At 38.7% G+C, this 13,182-nt stretch overlaps 1 protein-coding gene across 1 annotated transcript in view; it reads right to left on the bottom strand.

Moving 5' to 3' along the window:
* Window positions 1-12,748, bottom strand: part of LOC145989195 (sodium/glucose cotransporter 4-like) — a 34,551-nt gene extending 21,803 nt beyond the window's left edge. The window contains exons 1-3 of the mRNA XM_083124496.1: window positions 12,625-12,748; window positions 1,904-1,975; window positions 1,442-1,546 (exon numbers count right to left, since the gene is read on the bottom strand). Coding sequence (XP_082980622.1) covers window positions 1,442-1,546; window positions 1,904-1,975; window positions 12,625-12,708 — 261 coding nt within the window. The 5' untranslated portion in view covers window positions 12,709-12,748. The remainder of the gene's footprint in view (window positions 1-1,441; window positions 1,547-1,903; window positions 1,976-12,624) is intronic.
* Between the last annotated feature and the right edge of the window lie 434 nt (window positions 12,749-13,182).

Consider the following 13,182-nt stretch of genomic DNA (forward strand, 5'->3'; position numbering starts at 1 on the left):
GATCCTTTGTGTTTCTTGCTTGAAACATTTTTTTAACGAGGTTACATGTAATACAAAGATATTTTTAAAAATAATGTTTTGGGGGAATTGTTAAAGGATAGTAAACACTCTTCTTTTGGACTTTGAGGTGGATGCGCCTTCAACCCCTAAGCCATCCCTGGTTGCGCCAGGCCAAGATTCAATGTAAGAGTCGCTCACATTAGCCTTCTAATACTAATAGCATGCGCGTGTACTCCGGTACAGCAAGGCCAGCAGGGGTGGCACACAGCATAACTGTTACAAATTAATTCTTTAACTTTTGGTTTCTCATTATTTCTTCCGGTTTGCCTCAACAGAATGAACTTCACAAAATTACACAAAATAATGGACAGATGTAACTCTTACGTCGTATACCCTGCGTATAGTGGAACCACGAGGAAAGAAACCTGCGCAGACCCGCGACTCCTGTCCACCGTGCTCCCGCGTGGAGGGGAGGGGGAGAGTGGACCATGCTTCCTTATGGGCCGAGCTGAACGGAAGAAGGGAAAGCTGCGCGGGGACTTTTCGTCCAAGGCTTTTTTCCTTGTGGGCGCTCTATAGCAGACAAGGGGATAATGGCCCCTGGGCCCCACCTTCTACTGAAGTTTTGGGGCCCTTTGAAGTAAAACGTATCAGGTGTAGACAATGTGGGAAATGCATTTCAGCTCTTATTTCAATATGAAAAGGCTTGCCCCCCCCCCTGACAATATTTAACGTGACGTTACATTTTAAATATTACGTGTAACACTAATATTAGCGGTGAAATGGTTAAGAATTACCAAGTTTGATGTTTATTGTGTAACAATAAGGAATCGACTGCTTGAGCAACTGAATCTCACTACACTACGTTTACGACAAACTGCGAAGCTATAACGGTATGAGATGAGGGATATTTTCCTATCGATTACTATCTGCGGAGCAAATAAGTTAATTCTGCATTTCGGAGGAAACCCATATGACAAGATACCCGGGCCCCTCCTGCTGAGATAATGCACCACTGCTTATTATCGCAGACGTCGTCACATGATGTTACTGGGAACCAGATTTCTGTTTCGCAAATCGACTTTTTTTTTTCAGCGACACTAACTGTGGAATTTCTGCTGTTACATAAAATTGGCGCCAGCTACGCCACTGGCTCAAGGTATCAACATTTGGAAGAAAAGAATGAGGTTAATACCTAATTATGTATACTGTGACTGTATATTGCTGTAGATAGTAGTTCTTTGTATGATAGTGTGAAATATATGACCAGATTATCCTGCAGATAAGGAGTTGTAAAGTTGCGGTTGCTTAGCAGTTCCATGCACATATGAAAGAAGTACGTTTTCATATTGCGTTGACTATGGCAGGTTTCTTGCTATCTCCAACTTAATTCGTAACTTGAATTGACGAAAAGAGTTTAAAAATAGGATACACAACTTACACTCAACTCAAAAGTAGCTATTCCAATCCCAGATACAGCTCCAGAGCCTGCCAATCCTATAAAATGGCCACTTCCTATGTTACTAGAGAATAGTGATGCTCCAACCTGAAAAAAGCAAAATAGTTAATCAAACCCGTTTGTGTCAGTAATGTATGAATGCAGTCTCGTTATTTTAGAGATGGTGCAGTGAAATTTATAGTTAAAGTTTTAACGGACATTCATTCCGCCTGCACGTTAAAAACGTTCCACTTTGATACACAGGTTATACACCAAGAGTAAATTGAAGCTGTTTTTATGGTTACAGAATCAATGTAAAGTAAATTGTAAGCTTAAGTGCAACCCTACTTTAATAATAAATTAAAAGAGAAAGGTGAAATATAATTTTAAGCTCTTGCAATAGATATACAAGACTAGAATTGGAATGTTTTCTTTCATAGACTTTGACTGCGTTAAGGAACTCACCAGAAGCCAGTTCATATTTCGAGAAGCAAGAAAATATCCGCTGACGCTGTCACGACGGCTCCGGAACGAAGACTGAAAAGAAAGACGAAATAACATTATCAAAGTTGCCCTCAATGCGTAATATGCCTTCCCAAAGAAAAACAATATCATGTAGGTGAACCTGTCACTTCAATTTGCTGGAAGTAGATATGGTATGGAATCGAGATGATACTGGAAATAGTATAGGTATCGTATTGAGTTTTCAATGTATCGTATTCGGTCTCGTCTAGATTTATAAACGTGTTTCGTCTCGAGTACAACGTCTACAGCGTGCCACCACACTAACTGCGAAACAGTGTAGGGAGATCATTAAGGTAAACAACTTTTCTAAGTAACGGAACATTAATTTGAATATAACTATGCATCGCAGGCTCGCAATTGCCACTGCTGGATTTAATTTGCTATAAACGAAGTATACGACTTATCTATTAATAATGAGGTAAACAACTTTATATGAGCTTGGTATGTCTGAAGAAGTCGCATAGTAAAGTAAATTCGGTTTACATAACTTTTACAAATCATGTCGTACCCAAGTCTCGAATAAATCCCAGAGGCTTGGTCTCCTCTCAACAAGTCTCAAATTTCAAGATTAGACCAAGACTTGTATCGATATCATCCTTAGTTGGAAGGATCGAGCGTAACGAAGGCTCTCATTCTTTTGGAGGGAGGGCAATTGACGTTTAGGCTAGCCAACACCGCATAGTGAGCTCTAGTTATTACGTTAGAAAGGATTTATTTATGTTAAGGTGAATTGTAATTCAATTGGTTCACTAACATGTCAGTCATGTTGACCAATTATAATTTATTTGATGGATTGTTGATCATGATACAGAAATAGTGGAGCAATGTGAGTTGGTCTAGCACTATCTCATTCAGAAATCCTGCATTGCTCACATGCAACGTCATCATTGGTAGGCTGTGAATCACAACACGATATCTTCATTACGGTCACAAATGTGTGTGAAATAGGCGACAAATTGTAGCATGAACACAGTATTTCTGGTTGCATGGAAAAAATGTTTAAAAAAAAGGCACGTTTCCGACTGCAACGCTGATACCGTGTTGTGATCTACTACCTACCAATGATGACGTTGCATGCAGTATATCCGTTTGGTGGGGCAATACTGAGGAAATGCACTAATGAACTGTTGAGAAGATGGCTCTGACTAAAGCCATCAATCTGACCACAAGGTTGAGCGAAATTACGTCAGGGCCAGTTCGTTTGTCTCTAGGTTACCACACAAACGTTTCGAAAGCAATAAGAATGTTTCAAAACCAGAGTTAATACGCGTGAATTGCAGCTGAACAGAGATTAGTGCAAATTCGTGCCTTAAACTAATCTTGCGAGGCTTTTGTTTGTTGACTTCAGGCAACCACTAGCGTCCTTAGTTGAGCATTAAGGAAAAATTGTCGTGGGACAGATAAGAGAACACGGAAAACAGTTGGCATTCCTTTCCTTCACTACAAACATGAAGACATTGTGAATGTATTCGTTAAAAGCCTCAACACAAAATGTAGTAGCTTAGTTAGAGCTATTGCCTTGTCAGTAAGAAGTTCTAGGTTCGATTCCCAGAAAGAAACACACACACACACACACACACAAATATATATATATATATTCAGTTCTTCATCATGACTTCTCTCTTGAAAAAAGGACGGATCAAATGCGAACTGGAAGCCAATGTTGGTGACTGAAAAATGCAATCAGTTGAATTTTATTTTTTCTCTCGAGTATTTTAATAGTTTTATGCAATTAATACTCATTGTATGCGTTACTTTACGTCGAATTGGCCTCCCTAATCATAAATGGAGGAATAGCCACTCCTCAACAAAATTCTGCAACGTTGGGAGGCCCACAAACTAGTCGCACGAAAATTCCAGACAAAAAAATAAAGGTACAGAGCCCACCTGTACGTTTACATCTTGGTACGTGCTCATCAGGAATTTTCAGGCAAACAAAAATATAGTTTCGAAGCACTCTCTAAGGTAGAAGCAATTGAATGTCGACTTTTCCTCAATAATTTTATCCGTCCAAACGTGAGAAAGAGATAGACGGGTCAATTTAGCCAAAAAAAACAACCCTAACCTAAAACAAATTCCAACAAAAGGTCTGTAAGCGGTTTTTGTTCCTACTTGATGTACTGATCAACAGAAAAAAGTCTACCAAAATCTGGCAACAGGAAGTGGGTTATTTTCAAGATGGGCGCCGGTAACCTTGAAAATCAGAGAAAGTCCTATAACTTGCTTATTTTTAAGCGTAGAACAATTATTTTTTCATCAATTTTACGGTTTTTATGGTCTAGGAATTCATTTCAACCAACAAATGTTGTCTATGGGATCAAAAAATGGAACCAACAGTGAAAAATAAAGGTACAACACCTGTTTGTAGGTCTAAGTAAGTACACAATGTGCAGTTGTAAGTTTGTATTATCATCACACATTTTAACTGTTTTTCTGTTAAATATCTATTTTACAAAGTACACTTTAAATTAGGATATGAAAATGTGCAGCAATATGGGGGCAAAAAAGTCTTCATTGTCCATTAGCCCTTATCACTGTCCTTTATTTCATCTGGCACCTGGTTGTCACAATGCGTACTTAGCACGATCCACATACGGAACTGCATGGAAGGTCATTTGTTCTGCAACTGCAACGGTTACCACTGCAACCAGTTCTACAACTGCAATGTATAATTTTCAGTAGAGTGTCTGGTGCAACATTCATATCACACATTACTGGTACAGTGGGATCCATGAGTATTACCCTGCAAATTGTCCATGACTATTTTTATTCATTTTTTCTTACATCCTATGTGTTTTTAAGCGATGCATTTTTATGTATGCTGGTGCAGAAGTTGTCAACAGCTTGTTTTGAGTTTTCTTTTAATTCTTGAAACTCTTATTGTGTCAAATAAAGTGCACGAACATGGTGATGGACAATTTGCACGGTAATACTGATGGATCCCACTGTACAAGTTCATCGTCATCAAGTTGCCAACCCCAATTCACAGGATTAATTTCGCTAGCCGTACTCATCCATGTCATAGTCTGATAGTACACTCTTAGACAATGGAATTCTCTTAGACAATGCAATTTGTTGGAAGACTCAGTTGGAGGAAGACGTTCTGGATGAGCAAACGATTTGGCTATCACGACTTTCTTCGTAAGTGTCTGGTAACGCAAGGCTGCCAAAGAACTTGTACTGTTGCTACCAAAAATAACAAGCATCGCTTGACTGCCGAGACTTACAATATCAGCAGGGTTCTGACCTGGTGTAGTGAATGTAGTCGCACAGGAATGAAGGACACGATCACCTTTTAAAAGTTTTTCTAATACCGATTTTTTACCAACACCATAAATACGGGAGATGGAATCACATCCTGTCAATGCATGAATAAATAACAACTGTGCACACTGCCAAGAATAGACCAAGTTATTGATGTGATACACTTTTGAAGTGTCTCTTGACTGATTATCCGATCGAAAATACAGTGGTTTGCCATTAGCTTCAGCGTAATATAGGAGAAGAATTAACTGGTCAGTATCATTTCCAATGAGCGTGGTGGAACGTTCCTTCGCACTGTTAATTGCGGTCTTTGTAATGGCCACGTCAGCGTCACCTTCCTCTTGAAAAACCTTACAGCCTCTCATAACCATTTCCTCACTGATTAATGTGATTAGTGGTTGTTTATTACGTCCCACCGAAAGGAATTCTTCCTGCTTCCCTTCGAATTCAGTATCACCGGTGAAATGAACTATTGGATAATGGATGTTTCGTTGCCTTCTCTTATGTGTATTATCCTTTATTGAAGGACCTGTGTTATATCCATCTAACACAACAGTTGCAAACCCATAGTGTTGAATTGTAAAGTCTGAATATTCTCTGGCTATTTTACGATAGGTGATGATGAAGTATGAGCTTACTGCATATTCAACATCACTGTTTGAGGACATGCACATTCTGAGAAAGGCATATAAACCACAATTAGCCCATGCCATTGATGAGCACTGTAACAATCAAACCTCAATTGATGCTGTTCTGTGTACGGAAAGATGCGTTATTGACGGAGGCTACTTGATACGCAAGCTGAAGTGGAAAGATGGAGATACCTATCGTAAAATAGGCAGAGAATATGCAGACTTTACAAGTCAACACTATGGGAATTTGTTTTAGGTCTGAACGTTATATTAACCCGTCTAAGAGGCCTCGTGCTTTTTCGAACTACCCATCATTTCCTTCGTGAAGAATTACTTTGTTTTTGTTTTTCCTTTCCTGTCAAAGAATAACGTTACGTAAACATCTGTCTGGTTCGGTCTGGATCCCAGAAGATGGACGTTTGTTGACAGACATTTTAATTAATGGGAGGGGGGATAACCATTTTTATCCCAATATGCAGATTTTATGAAGTAGAGCATTTTCTTACAGAGAAAATACCTTGTAGGAGCGAGCATAGGTCCTTGAGTAGTCCCTATCGTAGAAATGACCGGTGTCTGGTTGAAGATTAACAGCGTACGTTGAAGCATTTGCTTACTAGAGTACCTCTATCATAGAACACGTGAAAATATACTACTAGAGGACTGGTGTCGCTAGTGTAGCTCCAATGTACAGTAGTATGCAGTTATTTCGCTCACGTTCTTGCACTTATCGTTTCGCTATGAGAACAGTGAAAATGAACCTGCGTGAACCATCAGAGCTCCAACATATTTGTTTCGATTACATTTAACATAGAGTTAGCGAGTACTGAAGTCAGTGGCTATTACGAAAGGGAATTTCCAATCGAGTGAAAACACCCAGGGCTGTTTTGAACCGAAACAGGAATTGGGAATGTATTTTTGTCTTCAAGACTCTTCAACTTGATAATGTTTTACCTGTTTCTGTTATCGTAAGCCTAAAACGGTAGAGTTCATCCTCATTATTCTTGTAAAGGGCAGAACCAGAATGAATTACGTATAAATTCTGAAGAACATTGCTAAAGTTGGAAGTTGTTAATATTGTTATAAGTGAACATGTATTTGTATTTTGGTTACTTTAATGTAGTTTCTCTACCTTGTTGGTTTAATCGCGAAATTAAGGTTGCATGAAATGAATGGAAGAATGAGATGAAAACAAACGCCTATGCCTTGACATGGGTTAGAATTCACAGCTAGTTTTTGATATGTCGGACAGTTCTGGCGGTATCAAAGGTATTTAGCCAGATACTGGGCACTATGATTACTTGTAAAAACAGCTATACGTTTTCTAAATCAACTATTTTTTTTCACTTACAGTTAAATTTATTACTGGAGAATGACCTGCCACCTAGTGGAGAGTTTCAAATGGAAGTCGTACCATGGAGTACGTCTGTGCTTGGAGTGTTCCATCCATATCGCTGTGGCAAACACTTCAATTACAGAAGAACAACATTTACCAACATGGCGTGATAGTTGTTTTGTTACCTTGCAATCAAGAAGTTCTGCGTTCGATACCTGGTGGGGGCACATAGTGATTCAGATCTCACTTTCTGTAGGCCCAGTCCCGATTAACTTTTCTATATATAAAGTGAACTTTATAAAAAAGTCAGTCATTAGCATTCGCAGCCGGATGTTTCGATTGTATAGTGTCGTGTAAGCCCAAATTGGTGCAGGTAGATTTTATAGAGTTGAACGGCTGAAATATGTGTCACCTTTTTGTGAACAGGAGTGTACAAAGTTAATAAAAGCAAATTGTCATTCAATGTTGACTCTGTGCATTTTGGACTATACTATTCTCGACCAAGGATTATGATGAGCATGAAGCATGTTATCAGGAAGTGTCTTGTATGTAGGCCGTGACGTCATCACTGAAAGACTCCATTCAAGGAATGGGAGAGGTGGTGTTACAACCACCACAACAGAAGTTATATCTGATAGCATCATATTCCTGAAACTATTGTCGACGTATTTCAATGATGATTTGCTTACGTTTGTTCTTTGTTCGTAGCAGATAAGACCAACTCATTGTTCGTTTCAGGAACTAGAGAATTGCATCAAAGATGATATGTATGTACAGGTATTCTTTGCAACAATGACTGCAATTAGGAATTGTAGCTTTTCTGATGACGTGATTCGAAAGTGTTCTCGGGCAGTGTGCGAATTAACGGGGATGTTGTCGGGGATTCCCCCCCTTAAAAAATTAATCCTCGGCAAAATAAATTTATTTTTATCCCTGCCAGGTGTGTTTTTATCCATTTCAAAGAAAATTGAATTGAACGATATAGATACTTAACTATGCGTAACAAACAATTGAAAAATCATTTGTATCCAGTCATCAAAGATTTCCCTGTCAAAACAACTCACCGAGTGAGACAAGAGCAGGCTATTTTTCACCTAAGTTTTCATACATTACATGTATTAAAGCGTTCACAAAAAACTTGTAAGTAGGTTAAATGAACGTTACGTTTGAACTTGGTGATAGAAATTTGATCAAGTTATCGGTGTTACTAGTTCGATAGTAGATATTAAGAAATTGTTCAGTTGAGGACCTCTAATTTCAAATTTTACAGGAGAGAGAAGAAACGTTATAATGAAATTGTTATTGGAAGTATGAGTACCATTTCTTTATTTCAAGTAATACAATATATTTGCAACATTTTGCATAAAAATAAATTGTGACATATGTTAATACAGTTTAATAAAATATTACTTTACTTGTTAAATTACAGGCCCTTTTTCCGCGGAGACATTAATCTATTATGAGTTAATTATATGCTCGCTTGCTATTGGTCGGATCGGCCAAACAAAAAATACCACGTGGTAGCCCGAAACCTTCTCTTTCCAACGTGACTTGATGGTTTGTTCCATCTCAAACATGTTTGTCGTAAAAAATTCACCGGTCGAACATTGAATTTTTCAGATTTTTTTAACCCTGTATCGACGCCCCTGGGTCGATTCGGGTTTTACCACCCAGGTCACCTTCGGGATGGATACCCTTTCGATAGCCGCATTTTCGATTATTTTCCCGTTCCAGAGATACGCCTCCGGAAGAGCCCTGTTTGGGCTGGCCCTTGCGCCGCAACCATAGCTCCATCCATGAAACTTTTTTATCTCGGTTAAAAGAACTCGGACCGAAGTTTCGTTTGGTTGCATTGTTGTGAAGTCGTAAACACTTTTATATCAGTAACAAAATCGTACTGCATCAACACATAGGACCTCTGTGGACACAGGACTTGCTTCGACGGAGAAATTTTTAGAAGTGTATTTTTCAATCAAAAAATGACATCTTTGCACTTAAGTTTATTTCGTCATGTGCCCCAGCACATAAAGAGTATTTTAAGTAGTGTTGCCCACGAGACGAGACTTTGGCCTGTCTCGTCTCGTGGAAATGCTGTCTCGTCTCGAAAATATTAGTTTGTCTCGGTTCACATGATCAATCTCGTCTCGTCTCGAATTTTTAAAAGCCTGTCCCGTCTCGTCCCGTGGACAACACTAATTTTAAGCCTAAGAAGCCAATTTCAGAAGTGGACTTGGGCCAATTTTCCGTAGAGGCCCTCAGTTGTTGATTCGATTATTAACGTAGTTAATTTGCACCATTAGGTTAGTCGAGACTGGGAGATGAAAAGAGAATATGTTTTGAAACAAGCGACATCCTTTTTCTCAGTGCTACTCCTCCTAAAACGCATCTTCATAGGCTTACCATATTTCCGGGATTGGCCCGGACAGTCCTGGTTTTTTAGTGCTGTCCGGGATTGCAAAATGTCCGGGGTTTTCAGAAACTGAACATGAATATAATCGCCGGTATTGAATATTCACGACCAGAATTTATGACCGGCAAGGATCGATCGATTATACCTTTTCTTTCTTCGAGATATCGACTTCCGAGCGGTTCCGTTTCCGTACTTCGGTGAGCGTCTTGGTGGTCAAAGCAAGCAATTTTTAAGGTGTTTCAAAAGACTGATATTTCATGTGCCAACATTTCTAAAATGGTTGAGTTTGGTTATTTGTTATGTCTTTGCCTGAAACATCGGCTCCAGTTGAGAGAGTGTTATCAATTATGGGGAATATTTGATCTGCAGAAAGAGGTAGACTTCCAGTATCCACTGTTAAACATCTGCTGAATGTCAAAATTAATTCAGAACTTTCATGTGAATCTTATGATGTTATTAAAACAGAAAGCCATTTCTGAAGGAAGTCTAGTGAAAAGTACGACTGAGTCAACTAACAGATAATGATACCTAGAACAGAGAGGCTTCCTAAACATCAGAAAATGTATTATTCAATTAAACATTTGAAAATTAATTGATTGATATTAGAAAATAATGTTAATAATTTTTCTTGTACAATTTATAGTTTAATGTTCCAATAAAATGTTAAGGCTTTTAAGTAATTTCAATTTATTTTTATAAAAAAACAACAACTGGAATTCAGCAGTAACGAGTTGATCGCGAATATGTCCTGGGTTGGAGCCAAAAAAATATGGAAAGCCTACATCTTCAGGGAGTCCAAAATTCAAGAAAAGGGGAAGAAAACACTCGGTTGTGATTGTAATGTTATTTAGAAAGCACGATCTGTAGCTTAAAAATTGTCAACGGAAGAATCGAAACCGTAATACGGTTCAGAAAGCAGAAACCGAGAAATTTATTTTATGAAATGTCACTTTTCCGAACACGAATTAAAAATCTCAGACAAGCATTGTTAGCTATAAGGCTATAATCTTCCAAATCGTTCCCTGTTCTTAATAACGGTTATTTGTTTGTTAGTTTGTTTGACGCCTCGTTTCAATGCCATAAGAACCCTAGAAAATAAAAAAAATAGCCTCAATGTATGCAACCACGCTATACAGTTTCACAGTTAACTCTAATGGATCAACTTTCTAACTACGATAAACGAAATACCGGGTGATCTGTTTGAGATGTCAGAAGAGTAAATCATTGCACACAAAAAGAACAGTTTGTTTGAATATGAGGATCGCTACTTTCTTTGTCACACGGCAGTGAATCGGTCAATGCCTACGTCTCTACCGGGACAGATTGTAAGCCAAAATATCTATAAAGAATTAGGTACATTCCGCTTTATATATCTCCTAAAGTCACGTAGTTAAGACATTTTTGATTTCAAATATATCATACATTACACAGTAGTTTATCAAAGTGTCAGACACTAAGTATTGTCTCGTTCTCCTCTAGATTTTTAAAGCTACGATCCCTACTTCATTGTGTTTATTGTTCCACATATTTAATCTCATCATTCATCCCCATCGGTCGATTAATCTAGAGATGCAGAAGAACGACGCGAAAATAAAATTACAAACACCATGAAATGTCAACGGAATGATTCGAACCCATGAGACCCAGTCTTTCAAAACTGAATCTAATGCAAAAGAAGAAGAAGAACACAAGTATACAATAAACCATGTCTCTGAAACAGGTCGCTGATGTGTAACAGATAGATGCCCATAAAAATGTGAGCATTCTTTCCAAAGGCTTATCAGTACTCACAACGTATGTTTATTTATAACTTTGCATGAAGTTTGCAACTGGACTTTCAATAAATCCCTACAAACTAACTACTGTCTTAGAAAGTATACTTCCTCATTTTTATGTTGCTTTTTTATCCCTTTGGGTTAATAGCCACGATGAGTGTGTATTGCGACTGGATGAAATTATAGACAAGCACGAAATAACATATCCAGGCTGGGAGTCGAACTCGGAGCATCCAAGAGCGGATTTGCCATGCAGATCGGCGTCGAAAGAAGGGGTCCCCTCACTAACCCACAAACATTTTTTTCTTAAATGGAGATGATTTAACGTTGATTTCCTGTCTACACTTGCCCGACCCTGTGGCCGAGTGGTTAGCACATCGCGCTGCGACGCCAAGGGTCCCGGGTTCGAATCCCGGTCGGGCTTGGTTGTTTGTGAATCTCCATTCATCAATTTCATCACTCATCCCCATCTTCGCAAATTAGCCAAGAGGCACAAAACGCGAAGTAAAATAAACTAAATCAATCAATCAATCCTGTATGCACTAATAATGCAAAGGTAATTGTTTCAAGACCACTTGATGCTGAGATAGGATAATCGGGACTGGACCTACAGTTTAAAGTAGGATCCGCATTAGTGTGCAATGTGCCTCAACTGGAAACATAGTTCTGAACTCCTAGGCTACAAGGCGACAGCGTTAGCCACTATGCTATCAGGGAAGCGACAAGATGTTGATGTTGTCGGAAATACGGGAGGGAACAGGAGTGGTGTGTGCCCCCGGATAATGTATAAACATGTGTTACGCATAGAGATATTTCGATATCGGCGTATGTCTCTCCAATAAGCATAAGTAACGACCCCTATAGGCTGGAAGTTAGAAATAAATTCAAAATTAAAATTTTACACAAGGTTGGCTTTGCGCGAGTAAAGTTAAATCGCCGTGTGCACTGTTTTTTACAATTAAAAAGATAATTATAAGACAGACAAATTATCCATTTCCATGTTCATCCACTTCATATTGCACAAATCTGAGTTTCAAGAATTGAAACAAAAGCCCAACCTCGGCACCTAAACAGCGATGGAAATTTTCCTCGCATTATTTCTGCATCCGACTGTACCTCAAAATAAGTTTCCCTATAGCATCGGATTATACGATTTAAAAATAAATGTCATCATAACGGGCCTTCGACTGTTTCTTTTTTTTTTAATGTAAGGTTAATAACATAAATGAGAGCAGTATCCTACTTACCCACAATCCCACAGCTATCACGGCCACAAAGTAGACTACGATCACTAAAAAATCTGGCCATTGTAAACCAGTGTGTTCTGCCATTTGTGTACGATGAACGAAGATCCAAGACCTTCGCGCCTGACGGTTAATACAAGACTGACTACCGGCTTTCTCGTTGTGCCTTTCGAAATTCACCTGGATTCCCCGTACAGGTGGCGTTGGTGAAGGGAGTCAATTGTTTTCCCGGTTAGTGATTCCCCGCATACTTTCCTGTAATGGGTGTGATCATGTTTTTGCGTCAACAATGCACGATTTTTTTACCAAAGGTTGACGCTTAAGCTATGATGCACTGTGTTATTTATAATTTTTCCTTTAATGTTGGAAGTTCCAGTATGGAGAGTTTCGTAATGCAAAGAGCTCCGAACGAACAAATAGGGGGAAAATGGAAAAGAGTAAATGAAGCGGTGCCTGATTAAGGTATTGACGCTCTATTTTTATAATAGGGGTGTCTGCAAGGAAATAGATTTAGTAACAGTAAACATATTCATGCGTATCTATAGCCTAAGTCACATCAAG

This window comes from Lepisma saccharinum, chromosome 6 (assembly GCF_977018435.1).
Source record: "Lepisma saccharinum chromosome 6, izLepSacc3.1, whole genome shotgun sequence".
Classification (NCBI taxonomy): domain Eukaryota; kingdom Metazoa; phylum Arthropoda; class Insecta; order Zygentoma; family Lepismatidae; genus Lepisma; species Lepisma saccharinum.